This window comes from Passer domesticus, chromosome 3 (genome assembly GCF_036417665.1).
Source record: "Passer domesticus isolate bPasDom1 chromosome 3, bPasDom1.hap1, whole genome shotgun sequence".
Lineage (NCBI taxonomy): Eukaryota > Metazoa > Chordata > Aves > Passeriformes > Passeridae > Passer > Passer domesticus.
The window spans coordinates 61,597,532-61,617,466 of NC_087476.1; the positions used below are offsets into that span (position 1 = coordinate 61,597,532).

General features: G+C 40.0%; 2 protein-coding genes across 3 annotated transcripts in view; one reads left to right on the forward strand and one right to left on the reverse strand.

Moving 5' to 3' along the window:
• SYTL3 (synaptotagmin like 3) overlaps positions 1 to 19,452 on the forward strand; it is a 31,599-nt gene extending 12,147 nt beyond the window's left edge. For both annotated transcript variants that reach the window (XM_064413440.1, XM_064413441.1), the window contains exons 7-15: positions 1,984 to 2,108; positions 5,581 to 5,724; positions 8,474 to 8,652; positions 10,768 to 10,870; positions 13,054 to 13,221; positions 13,422 to 13,521; positions 14,747 to 14,855; positions 15,657 to 15,862; positions 17,071 to 19,452. In XM_064413440.1, the coding sequence (XP_064269510.1) occupies positions 1,984 to 2,108; positions 5,581 to 5,724; positions 8,474 to 8,652; positions 10,768 to 10,870; positions 13,054 to 13,221; positions 13,422 to 13,521; positions 14,747 to 14,855; positions 15,657 to 15,862; positions 17,071 to 17,201 (1,265 nt within the window). In that variant the 3' untranslated portion in view covers positions 17,202 to 19,452. The remainder of the gene's footprint in view (positions 1 to 1,983; positions 2,109 to 5,580; positions 5,725 to 8,473; positions 8,653 to 10,767; positions 10,871 to 13,053; positions 13,222 to 13,421; positions 13,522 to 14,746; positions 14,856 to 15,656; positions 15,863 to 17,070) is intronic.
• EZR (ezrin) overlaps positions 18,218 to 19,935 on the reverse strand; it is a 37,290-nt gene continuing 35,572 nt past the window's right edge. The window contains exon 13 of the mRNA XM_064413442.1: positions 18,218 to 19,730. Coding sequence (XP_064269512.1) covers positions 19,566 to 19,730 — 165 coding nt within the window. The 3' untranslated portion in view covers positions 18,218 to 19,565. The remainder of the gene's footprint in view (positions 19,731 to 19,935) is intronic.

The window sequence follows — 19,935 nt, forward strand, 5'->3', positions numbered from 1 at the left end:
TGCTGGTCCATGTGATCGGGAGCCTTATCAGGGATGGAGAAGAGCAGAGCAGGCATTCCAGAGGGAGATGGAAGCAGGTTCTTAGTTCAGTTCAGCTACAGGTGAAACCCCACTCAGGTGCTCTCATCCTCAGTTACTGTGGAGCAGTTTAATTTGGAAGAAAATAACAGGCTCTTGCAATCATTTAAGTCAGTAATTAAAAAGTATAGGAAGTCTTACAGACTTTGGTTTCTTGACTTAAGAAAGCAGCTTTTTTCAGACAATATGGCTTCTCAATGAAACCTGGTACTGTGCTGATAAATGTTGTTGATCACGAGTGTCTAAAGTTAGTACCCTGTATCTTATCTAGATAGAAGTGTCCTGGTTTGCAGAGGTATTTAATGCACCCAGCTCTTGTGTACTGCAGTAAATAACCCTGGAGAAGCTTGTTCTGCCTCTGACTCTCCTACTGGAGCCAGTGTGTGTGCATGTCTGAGAGCAGCGGGAACGAGGGATCGGCGCGTGCAGCACAAAGCTGCCATTGTACAGTCTGCTCCTTTATGCTGCTACCTCCTGTTCCAGTGTGCCTTGGCAGCAAGAGGAGATTATAATCCAATGGCAGCCTTTTGGTGAATGTAAAATGATTGTAGTTTCATTTGCAGTGAAAAATTGCCCTTGGTACTAGAGAGCGTCAGTCTTAATGATATTTGGGTAGAGAAGCCAAAAGAGGAATAGATATGAAAACTGAACATTTGTGTTTTCTCACACAATAACCTGTTCTGTAACACGTTCCTTGTAAGAGAGTGTGGGACAAGGCTGGTGTTTCTGCCTCTATTGCTGGTCAAGGCACTCAGATTGTATCTATTCCATTAGAACTCTCAATTCCAGTCTCTTTTATGATCTCTGATTTCATTGTGTATGTTAAAAACCTGGTTGCATTTACAGAGATGGCTTAATTGAGCCTGCTTTTGAATGGGTCACATGGTGCCTTAATGGTGTACACAGAGTACAGTAAACAACTGAGGACTGATTGCTGCTAAGAACAAAACTAACCCAGAGTGTCTTTAAAAATCACACTTGAGTGCCATTGGTTTTGAATACCATAATGTTGTATTGTCTGAGGTTCCTCCACAGAGGTTCATGCTGTGAGAGAAGTGTTTATTTCTTCTGTATGAATTAAACATATGATAGCTATTTCATGTGCTACTTATAAATTTTTAATTTTTCATGGGAGTCTATCTGGGATTGACAATGAAGTATCTGCAGTTAAGCCTGCTCATATTCAACTTCAGAAATCATGGATGAGTGCTGCCCTTCCCTTTAAGCAAAATTGAGTATACACTGAGGAATAAGAAGTGAAAAGTGGGGCATCAGATGTTCAATCATCCTCTAGATTTATTTGCCAATAAACTAAATGTTACTGAAGTGCTAATGCAACAAGATGCTTAAGTATGGACATAAGCTTATCCATATGAGTAATGTTATTGAAGTCAATGAGGGCTATTCAGGTTCTTAAAATTATATGTGGTTTGGGACCAGAGTATGTAATATCTCTCCTTTCATCCATATTTTGGGATACATTTCTAAATATTTTCCAATAGGATTTTCTTTCTACTTTTCATTGTCATGTTGCTTTATGTTGTTGTAATGATTTTGCTTTTATCCTCAACCAAACCACTTTACAAATCAAACTATACATAGGGACTGTAGTAGCTGCTTCTGAGAGGAAACTGTATTTGATGGCTTACAATTCCTTGCAGCAGCTATAATGATAGGCAGCAAGGAGTATAATTTCCAGTTGAAACAGCATGAAAGATTTTATGCAGGCAAAATATAATTATATACAGTATGACAACCACTTGTCTTCCCAGCTGCTTCTTACTCTTAGGAGATCAATGCTGAAGGTGCAGGATGACAGTTTGAAAGCTACAGAATTAACCTATAAATCTATAGGATTGCATGCAAAGTTTGTTATTGTGACTTTTCTCTTTATTTTATTTTCAGAAATATCAAAGTCCCAGAATGATATGGCTGACAGATGTGTCCTAACCACAGATTATGGGAAGAATGTGGAAAGAAGAGAGCAAAGAAGGAGCCAGTCTGACACTGCAATCAACATTACAAGCAGGGTATCCATATTATTATACACAGTCTCCAATTGTAAGAGCTGTTTCAGAGTGAAATGCATTTGTGAGAGCAATCATGTGCACAGTGGAATTTTATTTTATGAACAGAACATAGCTGATGTTCACTGACTATGGTCAGAACTCTGATTCTTCACAGGTTTTTCAGATTCTGCCCAGAATTGAAATGTTAGACTGAGATTTTTAACAAGGGAGAGGGAAGGATGACGAGGATGGGACATTTTGCTCACAGATTCTCTTGAAGTTGAATTGATACCTGCTCTATGTGATTGTTAGACTGCAAGGAGGTGCTCTGCCTTGTCTTCTTCCAGCCCCTTTTGCTGCTGAACAGGACAAGCTATGGCCATCCCAGACCCATTCTGATGTTTTCTGAGCATTTTTTAAATTGTCAGGGAGAATGCGCTGCTGTTAGTTGCTATGCAACCTCCCTTTTCCTTTTGCTTTGGTTACAGTCTCTAGCTTTCACTGTTTTCTTGAGAAGTTTGAGAAAAATCCAGTCAAATGTTTTCCTATAAATTGTTCAGGGCTGAAGATGATCTCACATTTCTGTTTTAGAGTTACACTGAAGATTTTGTTTTGTACACTTTCAGCTCTCAAGTGACTGAACTTTGTCCGTACTTGGTTTTCCACATTGTGGTTACTTACTGAATTGCCTTGTTAGTCTGAATGAGGTCAGTGTGGTTTGCTAAGAGCCTGGATTAGATGCTGAGAAAAGCCCTTGCTTTGGGCCAGACCTTGTGGCACACATTGCTCACAGCTCCCTTGTGCACTTTTTCATTTTCCTCAGAAGTGTTGAGTGCTGATAAATGGAAGAGACAGGATGTCCAATTGCATGGACTGGGCAGTTTGAACATCTGAGGACTCTGTGAAATCAGTTCTGGTATTTGTGTATGCAATTAAATTATCAATAGAATTGGCAACAATTATTGGTTACCTGCGTGCTGCTTTCATTGTGGCAAGCCACACTTTGGTATTAGCTTTATTCCACAGGCAAAGCACTGCCCTTCTAATGCACTGAAAAACATCACAGTTGGAGGCAATGTGAATTCAGACTACGCTTCAGTGCATGCTGATCACAAACAATCTGCCACGTTTAAAAGATGGATATGGATTCTTTGGCTTAAGAAATTAATTAGTAGGAGAATCCAAATTGTTTGTGTGGATTTTTAATTGCCTGTTTAAAAATTTAGAACTTATGTCCACGCTTTACATTGCAAGTTTTGAAAAATAGATTTCAATATTTCTGTGCCAGAGCACTATCTCTCTGAGTAATTTGAACCAATTGGACTATATTTAAGCTAAAATTTCGGTTTTGCAAGAAGTAATGTTGATTTTTATTTTTTTTTTATTTTGGATGTCCTTCAACTTTGTTTTCCTTTAGAAAGGGTAGCTGTTTACATCCTTACTAGAACTATGCCTTAAGTTATGGGACAGAACTTGTTTTAAATTACACTGCCAAACAACTAATTATATTTATAAGAAAATAGAGTGTTGAAATCTTGCTTGTTATGATTTCCACCCCAGAAAAAACTTTTGTTTTCAGAGCATGAATCAGAAGAGTGGCTTTTCCTCCTCGAAACTGTATTTTTCTCTAAGGAATGACTGAGAAGTAGTAACTGTAAACACAAGTTTGAATGTGCAGTGTTGCAGTCTGGAGCACTATTTAAGCCTCAAGGACACTGTTTCTTAAATGTGTTTTCTAAATTTGAGATGTGTGGAGAGTTTGATTCCTTTGGATTAAAGTTGGAGGAGATTATACTTAAACTCAGTATTAGCGAAAAAAACCAAATCCAATGGCAAGAAGTACCAGCCAGTGTAAAATCTGGATTTTGAGGGCCTCTCATCTTTAGAATCCCTATCTTTAGTAAAGGAAGTGCAGTTATCCCTGCCTCACTGAGGGAACGAGCAGGCATGTGCCACGTTTGGGAGCAGTTTGTGGTGCATTGGTAGCTGTGGGATACCTCTGCTGTGGCAACAGCAGCAGACATTAGAGCTGGGCTGGGCTTGTGTCACCTGCTGCTGAGTTTAGCACTGATAGCTGTGCTGCCTTGTCACTCTCTTCTGTTCTGTACTGCACAACAGCAAAGTCATTCTGATCCAAGTAGAAGCTAAAATTCAGTGTATTTCAGCTTGTTTTGGTTAGCAAGTGAAAATTGGTTGTGCTTCAGGTTTTATAAAGCAGAAGATGCTTTCTTTACTAGGAAATGCTATTTTGGGCTTACTTGGGGGTTTTTTGAGACTGTATTCTGAATACATTTTATATCGGTTTCCCTCTCACAAGGTAACTTAATTCTTGCATCTATTCTTAAGGCAGGGCACTTAATAGACATCACAACTTCTGTGTGTTATAATAACAGCAGACTGGTTAAGATTTTGCACAAGCTGTTTTTTTCAGAAGTAATCTCACTGTGTTATCTCACCTCTTGTCCTCATTCTCTAGTGCTGTCTGCTGCTGTGCAGGAGGGATTCTTTCACATTTCCTGTTTCCTTTGTGCAAATAAGTCGTAATCTTGCTATTGATTCAGTCACACTGTATTCTTTTTAGTCTTTCAGGTAATCTGTTACACAACTTATTTTAAAAAGTTGTTTTCTTATATCCTAGCCATGTAAAATTTCTTACCTTGCTTTTTTGTTATCCATTGAGGTGTCAACGTACATTTCACAGATTGTATTATCCCCAGGAAGTGATGTGCCACAAACACCAATATTTTGAGCATATTTCCAGCCCTATGTATTTGTATTTTGGCACTGCATTCTGTTAGCTGTTGTTCTTGGTAACAGAGGTGGCTGAAGAGAAAACTCAAGAAGTTTTGATTTATATATGTATTTAAAACTGTCTCAGAAATTATCCAGGTTTTCATGGGAAAATTGGAAAGGTGAATGGACTTAGTCAAAACAAAGTCAAAAACACCTTGGAAATTTAAACTTGTTCTATAAACAAAGGGATGGGAACTTGTCAGTCTGTTTCTATTTTCAAATCTCTTTCAGCTTATGTTCATTCTTGCATAGGTAAATATGGGCATGTGTCATGCATATTGCAAAACACAATTTTTAATTTCCTGGAGGCAAGATTATATTTTCTTCCAAAATTACTGTTTTGTTGAGGCCTAATAAGGACTTCTATTAGTATATTGCTACTTTTGGTATGTTATTAGTAGACTGCTGTTAGTAATTGCTGTGGCTGTGACCCTTCGATTAGATGGTGGTATGTTGATTTTTTAAAAATTATTAATATAATGAGTGTTATACTAAACCATATATAAACCACTAACTGGGTTGAGAGTTATAAATCAACATTTAAGTTAAGTTGCTACATTATCTTTGAAGGTGTGCCACCTGCATGACCTTAATCAGAGTCAGTTGTAGATATTTACTGAGTTTTCTTCTGATAATATTCTTGAATCAGGACATTTTTCTGAATTTGAAAAAATAAAATTGCTTTCTGAATTTCTTGCAGATGAAAAGTACACCCAGTCTGCAACAGCTCATCACTGGGGCCCAATATGACAGTGAAACTCAGAGCAAAAGTAGTTGCAAGGAGGAAGAAGACATAACAACCAGTCCCACAAGTGATACCGTTTTCTGTGATGGCAGAAAACATGTAAGTTAAAGGTGAAACACAACAGAAGAGGTGTTTAAAGGGCACAGATATAAAAGCTTCTGCAGAATGCTGGTGCATTTTGGATTATGTTACAAAATGAAGGAAGAATTGCACTTGAGTTTTTATCTGATGAAAGACTGATGCCTTTGGCACAGTCCTCATGGTAACACTGTGAACCTTTTGAAGCATAAGGCAAATTAATAATGGATAATTGATGGATATATCATCCACTGATAATGAATAATTGATAGAAAAACTTCTGAATTTTGCAAATGCAGCTAACAGTCTTCCCATTTGATAATTAGGATCAGGATTATGATCGTGGTACTTTCTCACCTGGTATCTGGCTTTTTCTCTTCAAGCTTCATTTAGCAGAAGGGTTTTATCAGTCTGCAAGAACTGTGGTACTGGAAATGTCAGTGAAAATTCAAATGTCAGAATGCCAGTGAATGAAGAGGAAGCTGACAGTGATGGAAGCCAGGGGAGCAGTTCATAGGCTTAGGGGATGACATTGAATCATCCTCTGTTGGATGGCGTTTTGAATACTGCAAATGAGAGAGAAGGAAGCTGGTTATAAATTAATTCAGCACAGTGTTTTAAAGCCTCTGTGATTAACTGTGGAAGCTAATTTCTATCTATTAGTGATGAGGTTAAGCAAGGTGAAGTATCCAAAGAATTCATGACTGATCTTGTAAAGAGAGGAGCTAAAATGACTTAGGGAATCAAAATTAAACCAGGCTGCACACTTGACAGAGAAGCAGAAACACAGGGACCTAGGTGCTCTCTTGTAGTTCATTGCACTGGGGAGTCTGAGGTGTTAAGCTGACAAATGGAAAACAGTTTTGTGTTACATTTGTGATTCCAATGACAACTATTTGAGCTGGGCTACAGAAAGCTGTCTTAAAACTGAAATATTTTCTACTGTCTTATAAAGGTGGAGGTCAAATTCCACTGAACTTTGCTTTATGGGTAATTGTTGGATGTTAAAGATCACTCCATAAAAAGTGTATCTTCCAGAACATCAGATGGCATTGCTTCCAGCCATGCCAGCAGAAGTTCAATATGTTAAGTCATTGCTAAATCCCTGCTCACTGAACCTAAAGTGGTGACTTCCACATAGAATGTATGGGATGCCTGATCCAGGTGGGAGACATATGTAGTGATATTCAGTCCAAAGCTCATTAATCATAACACCTGTCCAGCCTTCCTAAATAAATAGGATGTTCTGTGGAATACATGTGAGGGACTTTCACAGAATTTTGTGTTGGGACATATGATCTTAGGACAAAACTCTGTTTGCATTCCATTGCCATAACGGATTTTGGTGGAAAATAAACATTTTCTGGTCTGGTGGATAAAAATATTTTAGTGAAAGAAAGTGCAGAGCTGAGCAAAGCTGCAAGTTAGACTGATTACACTGATACACTTCTTATGAAGGGAGCAACATTATTTGCAACATGCATCAGGTCAAAACAGTCCTTACCCTTCTTTGACTTCCTCAGTAAGCACTCTAACCCTTCTTTTGACCCGTGTGTGTGTGTTGCTTAGAGCTGAAAAGAGAGAGTAGGTAGCCTCTTTAATCTAATAAATCCCTTGGTGTGAAATGAGTATTTGGCGTGCTGTACAAAGGAAGAGAAGCTTCTCCACAGAAGAGAGATATGATCTTGCAAACACTGCTTTGCACTCGTAGCTGCTGGGTTGTGCAATGCAGAACTCCTTGGTCAACCAGTCCTGTGTGGGTTGGTGTTTATTTTCGGGGGGAGGAGTGATCTAACACAGATATCTTAGCAATCTAGGGCAGTGTTGCTGAGAGACTGATCACAACAGTGGTGCCTTCGTGACAAATGCTGTGTAAAAAGTTTCTAGGGCTCACCTTAAAGAATATCATTATAAATGAATGGAGATCAAACTGTTCTGAGTTGATAATTTGTTACAGTGAGTGCAAGATAGCACCCTAGAGTTATGTGTCTGGCTGGGCCACCCAAAGGATTGGTCTCTTCTTGCTCTGCAGTGTCCTGCCTTCGGTCAGTGCTAGACACAAGTGCTCTTTATATGTGTGGATGGACCATATATAAAACATCCAAACCTTTGCCCCAAAGGTGGAAGTAAATGAAGGGAGAACAAAGTGGCTGAGCTCAGCTAGGGAACATCTTTATGCACCTAAATGCAACAGGTGAAAGTATTCATGTTTTAATCTCTCCTGAGTGGTCTGCAATACAGAGTACATAATTTTTACATGGAATTGGGGCATCTTGTGAAGCATTTACTGGATGTAGAGGCCACTTTGGTATTTCGTCTAATACATGGTAGAACCAAATGTCTTGGTAGTATGCCCTACTATGAGCTATGTATTAAAAACAGTATAATTCAATGGGGTTTTTTAAAATGTTTTTAGATTTCAGAGGGTATTTTTATTCCCTTTCAGACACTTCACCCCTTTTTCTCATGCAAAGCAACATAGCAATTTTATATGAAAACAGTTTCTAGATCCAGAAGTTCCTGAAAGCATTTTCTCAGCCTAGAAAGTTTACTGGAAAGAAAAGAGGGCAAAACAGTAGAATTGCAATTGCAGTCGTGATTTTCAGGGATGTTATGGAAGCAAGGGAATATTTGATACAGATTACCCTGAATTTCATGGCTTGCAGTAGCTTTACAGTGATAGCTGTAAAAATACTGACTACTGAGGAAAAGAAATGTTTTGTCCTGTTTGATCTGAAGCTGCTTTTACCAGACATTTGTCTTTTCTTAGGGGAGCTTGTATAGCCTTAGCAGCACTTGCACTGAGTCTGGCAATTTTGGCAAGGCTAACATCACAGGAGAAATAGAGTTTGCCTTAAAGTACAACTTCAGAGCTTGCATCTTGGAAATCTGCATCAAGGGATGCAAGAACCTGGCTTATGGAGAGGAGAAGAAGAAAAAGTGTAACCCGTAAGTATTTATGTAGAGAAGAAGAAACATAAGGAAAATATTCTGGTTTTTACAATACTTATACATGTTCTGAGTGAAATGCCATACTGGCACCTTCAGAACATCCAACATACACACCAGCCTTTGCACAGACACACACTGCAAGACAAATAGGTTTCATACCAGTTCTTATTCCATTATGACCATTTCCTGCTAGGAATTCTTTCCCTGCCTGTGAGCAGGCAGTTGGGAATGTGTGTTGCTGGTGAGTACCTTTGGGCCTCAGGAACAGCTGATCAGTTTTTAGTTATTAAGTTGTGGCTGAAACATATTTCTAATTCATCTGCTGACCCATTGATGGTCACTGGGTGGTTGCTGTACTACTTGGATGCTTCCATCTTCTGTGATAAAAGTAAACATTTCAGCTTCTACAACGTATTTTAAAATCTAAAGCTGTTTAATAATTTTGCACCATTGTAAGAGGAAGTAGATATTTCAATGCATAAAACATGCCATAGAAAATTTTGGTTGGATAATTAAGCCTTGGTGATTTCTCTGTTTATCACTAGAGAGTCCTCTCTGTCTGTGCAGTAACCACTGACACAAAATCACCAGGTGGAGTCTCTGACTACCTGTTCTTGCCTCTGCTGTCTCACCATGTTTGAGTATTTGAGTGCCCACTTTGGAATTGTGGACTTACGGTCACTTTCACCTAGAAGGAAGTGGATTTTGTACAGATCTTGCAGAGCATATTCATCAAGACAGGCTTGGTGATGAGCAGTACTTTGCTGGAAGAGCAGCCTGTGGAGAAGTGCTGTTTGGGAGCACTTCAGAAGTGGGTCAAGGTTCTCTAAGTCCCCTGGTAATTAAGCCAGGCAAACAGTTGCAGGAAGCCTGAAAGGCAATGTGGGAAGTGCTGTGTAGTAAACATTATGTTCTCTGTGGGTATATATTTATATACTTCTGTTGGTTTCCAAGCCAGATGAAAAAGTACAGCACACTTATTTGACATGCTTGCTGAAAAGTAGGCTTTTAACTGATGTTTAAAACCTAATTAATTATTTAGCTTATTTGCTGGTTTGAAGTCTGGCTGGCTGTGTTTTAATTAAAATGATCTGGGTTCATAGAAAAGAGGCTAAATTGTCTAGTACCTGTATATTTTTAAAACTATGTTTAAACGGATCAATTTGGAAAAAATAGGGAATATGTGTAAGTTCTGCGTTGATGATATGAGATACAGCTGATTTTATTTGCCCAGTAAATTAATCAAGAGGCTCTTTTAAAATTCATTTAAATAATAATATCTGAAATAGGTTTAAGTACAGTTTAAAAATGCTTTGTATTATGTAAACAGCTGCTCCTTTCCCTGACAGGCTAGAAGCACTTTCTATTGCTGAAATTCTTTAGTTTTGAAGCCATAACACAAGTACAGCCCACTGAACTGATATTAAGGGAAATATTTAAGTATGGGTGTTCACTAGACCTGCACTTGAGAAACTTTGGGTATGAATCATTGGTGCTTGATATTGGTCCAACTCAGCTTCCAGAGATTTTTTTGGCTGGTTTTTCTTGAATCAATGTTAGGGCAATTTTGAGCCCTTGAAACAATCTCCCATTTTTGTTCTAGTGGCTGTTAGAATAATTGGCATTTGTAAGACCTCTGAGTTATTCTGTATTTACATGATGTTGTGAAGATGAGATTTTCTTCATGAATGCTGGGGGATAAGTAGTAGTGATTCTAAAGTTGATTGAGTTTACATTTTTTTTCTTTTAGCACATAATATGCTGTTTGTTTTCATCATAAAGCTGTCACTACAACTGACAAGGTGACTTCTTTAAGGGCTGTTTTATCAGAGGCCTGGAGTATGGAAACAGGATTCCTGTTCGGACCTTAATCCCTTCCCAAGTACAATGGAATTGAAACACATGAGCTGAATGGTACACAAGGATAGCTGAATACCCACAAGGATATTGAGAAAATATATAAATAATTTTCCATTTTATTGCTTGGGAACTTACAAAGTCAATAGAGTTGTTTAAGAATTAAGAAAAATCTCCTCTCATCTAATTGTTTTTTTTTTCCATTTGATCTTCCCTGCTCTTTCTGATCACTTTCCATGTATCTTTATCTCCAAGGTATGTGAAGGTTTATTTGCTTCCTGATAAATCTCCTTGGAGTAAGAGGAAGACAGCTGTCAAAAAGAGCACAGTGGATCCAGAGTTTGATGAGACTTTGAAGGTATGGTTTGCACTCCCATGCTGCTAACTTTGCATTTCCATGGTACAATCCTGCAAATTCTGAACTGACCTGATGGGACAAATTTAGGAGTCACTGAAAATAATAAGTGTAAAAATTATGGTTTTTCAGTCTAAATAAAAGAGACTTGCTTTTGGAGCTGCAACAGTAAATTGCAAACCATTAGAGAAGTCTGCCTTTGTCGTAGAAAGTACTTTTGGTGAATACCAGTATTGGTCTGATTTACCGTGTGGCAAAAGCAAAATGTCTTCCATAGATGCTTTTTCTTGTACATTCAGTAACTGGGTGTATTGGAGAACAGTTGGAATTTTACACAAATATCGTTTTCAAGTGATACTCCTTTGGTCAGTGCCACTGGAAGAGTCTCTCTACCATTAACTGTGTGCCAACTGAAATCCGCCATCTCTAAACAGCATCTACTTCCTTTTCCCTCTGCAGCTGATGCCAGGCTCTTTCTTTGTACTGTTAATTTCAAACATTAATAATCCCAGCAGAGAAGAGTAGTTATGCTTTCAACTCCTTAATGCCTTTCAGTATTGCTTCTTGCGTCCTTGTTAGAGTTGTGTGTAGGAAACTGGAGTCATTATTCTTACTTCCCAGTCACTTCATTAAATATGAGTACTGTCAACCAGGAGAGCCTGCCTTAGTTTGGTTGTTCCCAGCTTTCCCAGCTCCACTTCTGTACTCAGATCACTGCAAACCATTGTTTTGTGTATGTGCTTTGGCAAGCTGCAGTAGGACATAAGATGATGAGTTCTTCACTAATACATTGTCTTGGAAGAGATATGACACAAAGTTAGTGAAGAGGCAAACTTGTGTTGCTTCTTGAACTACGCAAAAGTTTCAGTGTTACCCCCCACTCTTGGTGTGTGTGAACATCAAAAATCAATAGTGAGTGAAAAAAGCAAAATGTTTGTAAAGACAGTAGTTAAAGATTGATAATAACATAAAAGGATTTTTGTAATGTATGTGATTCTTACACAGCCCAAAGCCTGTCAATTTTTAAATTGGCAGAAAAAATGGCCAGAAGTTGAAGTAGCTGATCCTAATTTTATAGTAGTTTTTCAATGCCAGTCCTGCAGAAGTGATTAAGCAGAGTGAGAGCCATGCCTGAGCTGGCTGCATAAACTCTAAAGGTGTTTACTTGGAAATATTTAAAAATAGTTTACTTGGAAATATTTTAAAATAGTTTAATTATTAGTTTTTCCACAGCAGAAATGGTCAAAAGTGCGTAGCACCACTGCAGGCGAGCTCCATCATGACACTGACATCCATCTGGGTGGGATTCAGCTGCAGGTTAAGGCACCTGCATTTGGAGGTAGCTTCATGTGTGAGAGCTGTGTGAGTGCTCTTGGGAGTCACTGGAGCCCAGGATGACTCAGGGTGATGAGCCACAGAGCCCACACCCAGCTTATGATTCAGCAGCCTAAATATGGGTACTGATTTCCTTGCCTGTGCCATTGCCCCCAGCTTTCTGTGCAGGTCACCTGTGGGCTGGGTTTGCCAGTCTCAGGGGGTGAATTAGACACCCAGCAATGCCTCAAAGGGCTCTAGCTATGTTTGGAGAGTGGATCAAGGGTTTCATTAGTCATCAGCTGAATTACTTCCTTGCCCCTGCTGACTGCATTAAGTAGATGTCCACTGGCCAGAATGGGAATTTAAGAACCATCATTAGGTGTTGTCTTCTTGAACTGGCTTCCAGAGCAGCCACATTCTGCTGGGAGTGTAAACAGAAATTTATATAAATCTATAAACATCTAGATGTATATAAACGAAACACACACACCCCAAAAAAAACCAAACCAACCAACCAAAAAACCCACAACCCCCAAGACCCCCCGCAAAAGAAAAAAGAAAAAAACTCAAACCCCAGCAAAAATGCTGAAGAGTTATTTAAAGTTCTGAATTTATATTCAAAAACTTTAGCAAGGCAGGCCAAGGTATTCCTGGAATGTTGTTTCCTATTTGAATGACCATTATTCAGCATGTATAATGTGTAAGTAGTTGGGTTTTTTTCAGATTGCAAAGCAGAGTCAGACAACGTGGTTCTGTCTGCATCCAGAGGCCTTCAGTCGTGCTCTGGCTGGGCTTCCTGGGAGCAGGTTGTGAGCATGGGCCTGCATTCATCCTGTGCCCTGCTCTGTAAATGCTCTTTGTCTTTCTAGTACAAGATTGAACACTCCCAGCTGAGAAGTCGGCAACTTCAGATCTCTGTGTGGCATGCAGGAGCTCTCAAATACAGGGTGTTTTTGGGGGAGGTGGTGATTCCCCTGGCAGCATGGAATTTTGAAGAGGACTCGATGCAGTTTGACTGGTACCCACTGAAACCCAAGGTGATTAAGTTTTTGTGATTAATTGTGCCTTAAGAGCAAGTTGTGATGAAAACCGTAAGATCACCCCTGTGAGATCACTGAGGGGAAGGTGCTGTCAATCCAGCCCATTAGCAAGATGTGTTGGAAACACAAATTGGATGTGAGAATAAGCTGTGAGGATGATTGCAGTAATGCAAGATTCTGTATGTCCCTTTCTTCAGCTTGAGAAGCCTGAAGCTGATCTTATCCAGTACAGCGCTGAACTCCTCGTGTCTGCAAGGCTGTCGGTGCCAGCCCAGTGTCAAAACCTCCAGTTTGAAGGTATGAAATGTTTTGGCATCCACAAGTGCTTACCAGTTGCTCTAATCATCTTGGAGGTCTTTTCCAACATAAATGATTCTATGATTCTGTGAATTCCTTGGCTAGAAAAGACTTGAGATCAATGAAGGACTGGCAAAATGTCCATGTAATATTCTTGTATGAGTTTTTTAACAGCTACAGCAAATGGTGCTTTGTGGTGTTTTATGTCTTAGATTATTTAAAATCAAAACCTTTTCAAGCTTTGTATATTTGTTGTTTTTAATGCCAACAAAAGTTGCACATTATAATGGCAGCAGTATGTTGCATCCAGCTGTTTTCCAAACTTGTGCCTGTCATGATGTTACCAGTAGAAGTTATTTGGGAGGTGAAACAGCAGTTCTGCTGTCCAAGGCAGAGACTGCCAATTTGGGGAAAATTTGGAAGATATTTGCAAAGATACCAGACCAGCACCCTTGGCTTCTTCCAGTGGTCTCATCTTGGGGAGATTGTTTAACTTGAAAGGTGTTAGGTTCAAAATGTATAGTCAGGATTCAGTTTCTAGTAATGAAAACTTGTAAGGTACACTAAGTATTGCTGTAGTAGGTCAGAGCAAGCACCTGCTGCTGGAGTGAAGTAAACACTTTGGGAGGGAGGGATAGGAAAAACTTCTTTTCCTTACCACTCTAGACCTTAGTGAGATGTACAGACATTCAGAGCTCCAGTAATGCTCTCTGTGTCAGGACCACAGCAGCAGGTCGAGACCAATGGGAAGCTCTAATTAACTGATTTGGTTTTTTGTTCCCTGTTCTTTTCCAAATGACCCCAAAGTTGCCAACTCTATCTTCTGGTTTTCCTCCCTGTGCAGGCCTGTGTTTTGGGTCTCTGCTCTGTGCCTAGAGCTGTGAGTGAAGCAGTACCACACCATGGCTTTGGCTCTTTCCACTGCTTCTGACTGTTCCAGAGAAATGCTGTGTGTACTGCCCTGTATTTGCTTTTCAAAACACAACAGAAAGCTTTGTCTTTGGAACAGGGATCACAAAGCAGCCTGCTACTCACTGCTTGGTTTGCTTTGTGTGTGAATCATTCACTGTACAAACATTCAAATCTTTGAAATGTTCCTAGTCCAGCCTTATGACTCCTTATCTCAGTAGTGCCACTTAAGCATTCCCCTGCTTACTTTTAGCAGCATCTTAAGCTATGAGCTGAGCTAACTGGGCATTTCATGTGATAAGTGCTCCTTTTTCAGGAAACAAAGACCAAGGAGTTCTCACCTGCCAGCTTCAGGTTATGATATTTGGGGCCAAGAACTTGCCCATGCTGAGATCTGCTGGAATGCTGAACTCCTTTGTTAAAGGGTATGTCTGAGACCTAGCACTTCAAATAGAGATTGTCACATGTGTTCCATGCAAATGTACATATGAACATGTTTCCAGCAGGAGACTGGCATGGGAAGGTGGCATTGCCCACACTTAACCAGACTTCCTAGAAATGGTGACACTTGGGTGTCTGCAGAACAGCAGCACTTCGCAGGGTAGTGAGGGGAAAAAAGGTGCAAATAAAGAGGCTGTTGTCACAGTTTCAGCTGTGCCTTTGCAGAATTAAGTATTGCTCTGGATACATTGAAAACTTTTATCCTCTTCATTCTTGACATTTTGGAAGAGAAAACTGCATTTTTCTTCAGTGTGCTGAGTAGCTTGTACATGGGATTGTTTTACTTCCTTGCTGTCAGGCATCAGATGCTGCTGGAAGGATGATACTGGGATAAACTTACATCTCATAAAGCCATTTCACCTGTTGTGCCCCTCACCTTTGGTGAAATGGGTGGGCATTTCATCTCCTGAAAGTTAGGTTTGAGGCACTACTGGGTAGCAGCACGTGGAGCAAAGACCCCTTCAGCAGTCAGTGACAGCAAAGTCAGAGCAGACTACAAGAGCCTGTTTGCACCTGCACTAAAGGCTGGCAGGAAAAGGTCCTGTCCCAAAATCGACACCAGAGCACCATGTTCTACCTTTCACTAAGGCAGAACTTTTTTGCTATTTAAGGCAAACCAATGGGCTCTAGTTAAGCCCTCTAACCTCTATTTGGTTATCAAAATGTTCTGTTTTCTGGTTGAGAAATCAGTAACCTTGCTGAACTCTTTTGTTTTGGGGGGGAAGTTGTCTTATCCTTCCAGATCAAGCAGAGGTAAAGCAAAAGTCTCCTGTCCTGAAGAAAGAAGCCTGTCCACAGTGGAAACACTTGTTTGTTTTTGATGGTGTGACCCCAGCTCAGCTACAGCAATCCTGTCTACACCTGACTGTGTGGCACAAGTCAACTTTCAGCTCAAGTGATCAGTTCCTAGGAGGAGCCAAGCTTGGTGCCAGTAAGCTCTCTATCACTGAAAGTTGAATGTAATTTGGGGAAAAGTTTAGTTTACATCCCAAGCAATAATAAATTATCCTGTGCTATTTATTACCTGCTTTCACATGCCTACACATGCAGTCCCAGCCTCTGTCCTAAGCAACTTTCGGTCTCGGGCTCTGATCATGATGCTTCTGTTCAGGTCTGTGCAGAAGATCAAGGTTGTCAGTGGAAATTTTCAGAAAAGCCATTTGTTAGCATGGTGATTTTTATGGGACAGAGCCATGCTGAGACAAGCACAGAAACTGTGTGCTCTAACTCACACAGAGCTCTACATATTTTTAAAGACTTATTCCTTTAGTTGTTTTCTATGAATTGGCTTATTTTAAATAACTTCCCATCAAAAGGAAGCAGGAGAATCAATCATCTCATAGATTCCAACCTTGCTTATGTCTGTGCTTATGGCTTAATATCCACAAATCAATCCAATCAGTGAAATACAGGAGGTGAAAGTTGCTCCAAAGGCGATATTGGATGTTTGAAGTTTAGGTTCTGCTCTAACCTAAGAGTGAGCTTTCTTTCTCTGGGCTGAGCAATGTCTGAGGAACCCTCTGCTCACTAAATAGGCCCTGTTTCACTGGTAGTTGAGCAGGGAAGCATTGTCCCTTGAAGGCTGCTCGAGTCTCCCACCCTGGTTCCTTCTCCCAGTGAGTTAAGTGCCCTGGCTGTATTTGAGAGGAAAGGGTCAGATGTTCTTTTGGTGTCACCATGCTGTTTACAGAGTATTATCACTAGTGATAGCTCCATGTCATGCAGGCTTCCTCAGGAAGTGTTGTGCTTATCCTAGTCCACACTTGCCTTTCTGCTAGAGCAGGGATTATCTGTAAGTGATCCAATCCTAAACATGGAATGAACGGAGGCAGGAGGCTTAGTGCCATTCTGCCATTGTGAGCATGCACACTTACTCTGCTGCTTTTAGTCATACAACCAAAAACTTTTTCTTTGCTACAGGTTGGACTCTTCAGAAAGTGCTCCCAGTTCAACAGGATGTAAATAATAGTTCAAAAGTATAAATCCCATTTATTGCAATTAGTGCCTCAGGAGCTACAGAACAGCTGAAATTACTGTAGAAGTGGGTGAAAGGGCTGGCCAGAAGTTGGCCAAGTAAAGGCCAAGTGAGGCCAAGTAAGGCCAAGTGAAAAGTAACTCTGATCTTTTGCTTTCTTGCAGAAGAATTCTTTGGTTCTATGGACCTTGCTTCTCAGGGAGTGCTCCAATGGCAGGAAGTGCTCTGCAACCCAAACACGTGGATGGACTTCACACTTGTACTGCATTCAAATAAGGAAAACTTTAAATCATGAGAGATTATCACACAACAACCTTTCCTGTCCCATGTCCAATGTTTTAAAGTGAAGTGGTACATATGCTTCAGGTCTGGGAAAGGTACACTGCAATAGCACCTATTCCAGTTTTTTTGGGAATAAAATTATGTGTTTGAACGTGTGTGACATTCTGAATGTTATATTTCTTCAAAAGTTAAGGCTTTAGCCTGTCTCTAGCTGGAGCATAAGGATAATATTGTTTCTTCAGGAGTGACAGCCTCAGTTTGAGATGCATTATGCTGTCAAAGCAACAGGAGCCAGACAATGTGCAGCTTCCCATTTCCAGGCCTAGCAGAACTGTTACTATTTTATTTAAGTCGCAACTGAGACTACTTCTGAGAGAATAACTGTTACAACAAGAAAGTTACATTGTTTCCCTCTTCCATTGATGTTTCAGCCACAGAATGCAAAACCAGCTTATCTTTGCTTGCTGCAAATGGGTGATGCTAATGCCTCTGCTTCAGCCTTAACTACACTGCCACTTTATTTCGCGTGATCCTAAAAAGCTTTGGCCTGTAGCCGGGTCTCTCAAATGTGTGCTCTAGCCTGGTGCTTAGAACGTTAAATGTATAAAGTCCCTGTCAGTAGCAGGGTGGGACTACAGCCAATGGAGTAAGGGTGGGGGTAACAAGTGCCTTCTTATCAGCTGCCTCTGTAAGACAGAATTAACAACTTTAGCCCTAGGGTGTACAGCACATGACAAAAGTTTAGCTAAGTTTATCATTGCTTCATGTGGACAAGCTTAGGGCCAAACTCCTGTGTCAGTTTGCCTTGCCTTGGCTGTAGCTTTACAGTCAGCAGAAACTTCTTGTGTACAACTCCAACTAGTGTTGCTGTTACTTGGAGTATTCCCCCTTCCTTTCTTGGTCTTGTGGCTTTTAAGGATTTGAGACTTAAAAACACAGGGACTCATAAGCTAAGTTCAGGAACTGAAAGATCAGAAGCACAACTTATTCAAAATACACCTCACACAAGAAACTCTTCACTCCATCACCTTTGTTACTTTGCAGATCTTTTATTTAGATGGTTGCTGCTGCAAATAAAAAAACCCCACACAAGATTCAACTCAAGTATAACGCAGCATAGATATTGCAAATGAAGAGGTGACAACATACTGTATCTCACTTTCTAACAGATTTTCAAGGAAAAAAGGGGAGAGTGGGGGAAGGATGGTCACAGAAATGCTCTCTACTAGAGAGAATACAACTGTGATATTAACAAGCAGTCCCTTCATCTTTGGAGTCTGAAACTTTAAATCAAACATTTAAAAAAATTAGAAAATTTGTTAGAAAAATAGGTGCAGTAAAATTGTATATATTGGATCATGTGTACACATAACAGTTTTCATTAAGTAAAAAAAATGATCTTTACAAATAATGCTTTATAGTAAATAATCAGCTGTACTGTATCAGACTACAGTCTTGTTTAGGCATTTTTACAGACGCAAGTCTTATTAAATCTGAAAAGTAACAAAATATACAGAGCAAAACTATTTCCCTTTAACTAGTACTGCAATTCACATATTGCATGTCTTATATATATATATTTATAAATACTACACTACAACTGATCATTAATGAAGCTGGAATGCAAACACAGCGGTGTCATAGATTCCAGGAGTATTTGCTACTTGTTACATGAAGAGGGTATCAGTGTCCCTATGCACTTCTGAGCCAGCACTGCACCATTTCTCCAGTTGAGAACAGCAACTAGAAAATATCTAAATTCTACACAAAGAAGTTCTGAGGTGTTGTCAGTTCTTTTGTGTGGGGGGGGGAAGGGAAGGGGGAACATGGGCATCAAGACTAAGGAAAAAACAGGATCTGCAAGCACCTGTGTGTGGATATACAATGCACATACAGGTGCTTGAAAATCCTGAGTTCCACAACCTGTCTTCTCAGCTGTTACACTTTACACCGTAGTTAATAATACAAAGACATATGGCACAAAATTCACCCACAGATGCTTATCTTTTAGACCAGGCTGAATCCAGCACCTGCACAGGACACGCATCTTTAAATAGAAGCACAGCCTGTTAAAATTTGTCTTGCTTAAAGAGAGATGTGACATAAGGCCTTTTGGCACGAAGTAAAGGCATGAGCAAGTTACCAGGATCTGTGGTACAATAAGTTTTAAACTATACCAAATTTCACAAAAGGTTCAGAATAGAAGGGAGATTCAAACACCTCTGAGTTTAGACAACATTGGTTAAGTGTCATACAGTGACCCCTCCTCAGAGAAAAAAAAACAAACCAAAAAACCAATACAACAAAAACCCCAAAACAAGAACACAGCATTAAGACCTGCCTTTCCCACAGTCCTGCCTTCTCCTTACAAGCATCTTTACATTGCCTCAAACTCATCGATTCTCTGCTTGGTGTTGCCTTGCCGGATCTGCCGCAGCGTCTTGTACTTGTCCCGTCCCTGGCGCATGTTCTCCGAGTGGATGATGTCGTTTTGGGTCCTCTTGTCCTCATGGCGAGCCTGGGCCAGCTCATCTGTCAGCGCCTGCAATACGAAGAACAATAAATACAGGTTATTGTGAGAAGCTCTCAGCTCCTGTCAGTCATGTTCTCTGGGGAGAGCTGATAGGTGTTAATGCTTGGACAGACACATGACGTGGATATAACCTGGCCTTTCCAAAACCATATGGATGATTTGAGCAATGAGAGTAATTTTTATATACCTAGCCTTTATTTCAAACTTCCTATAG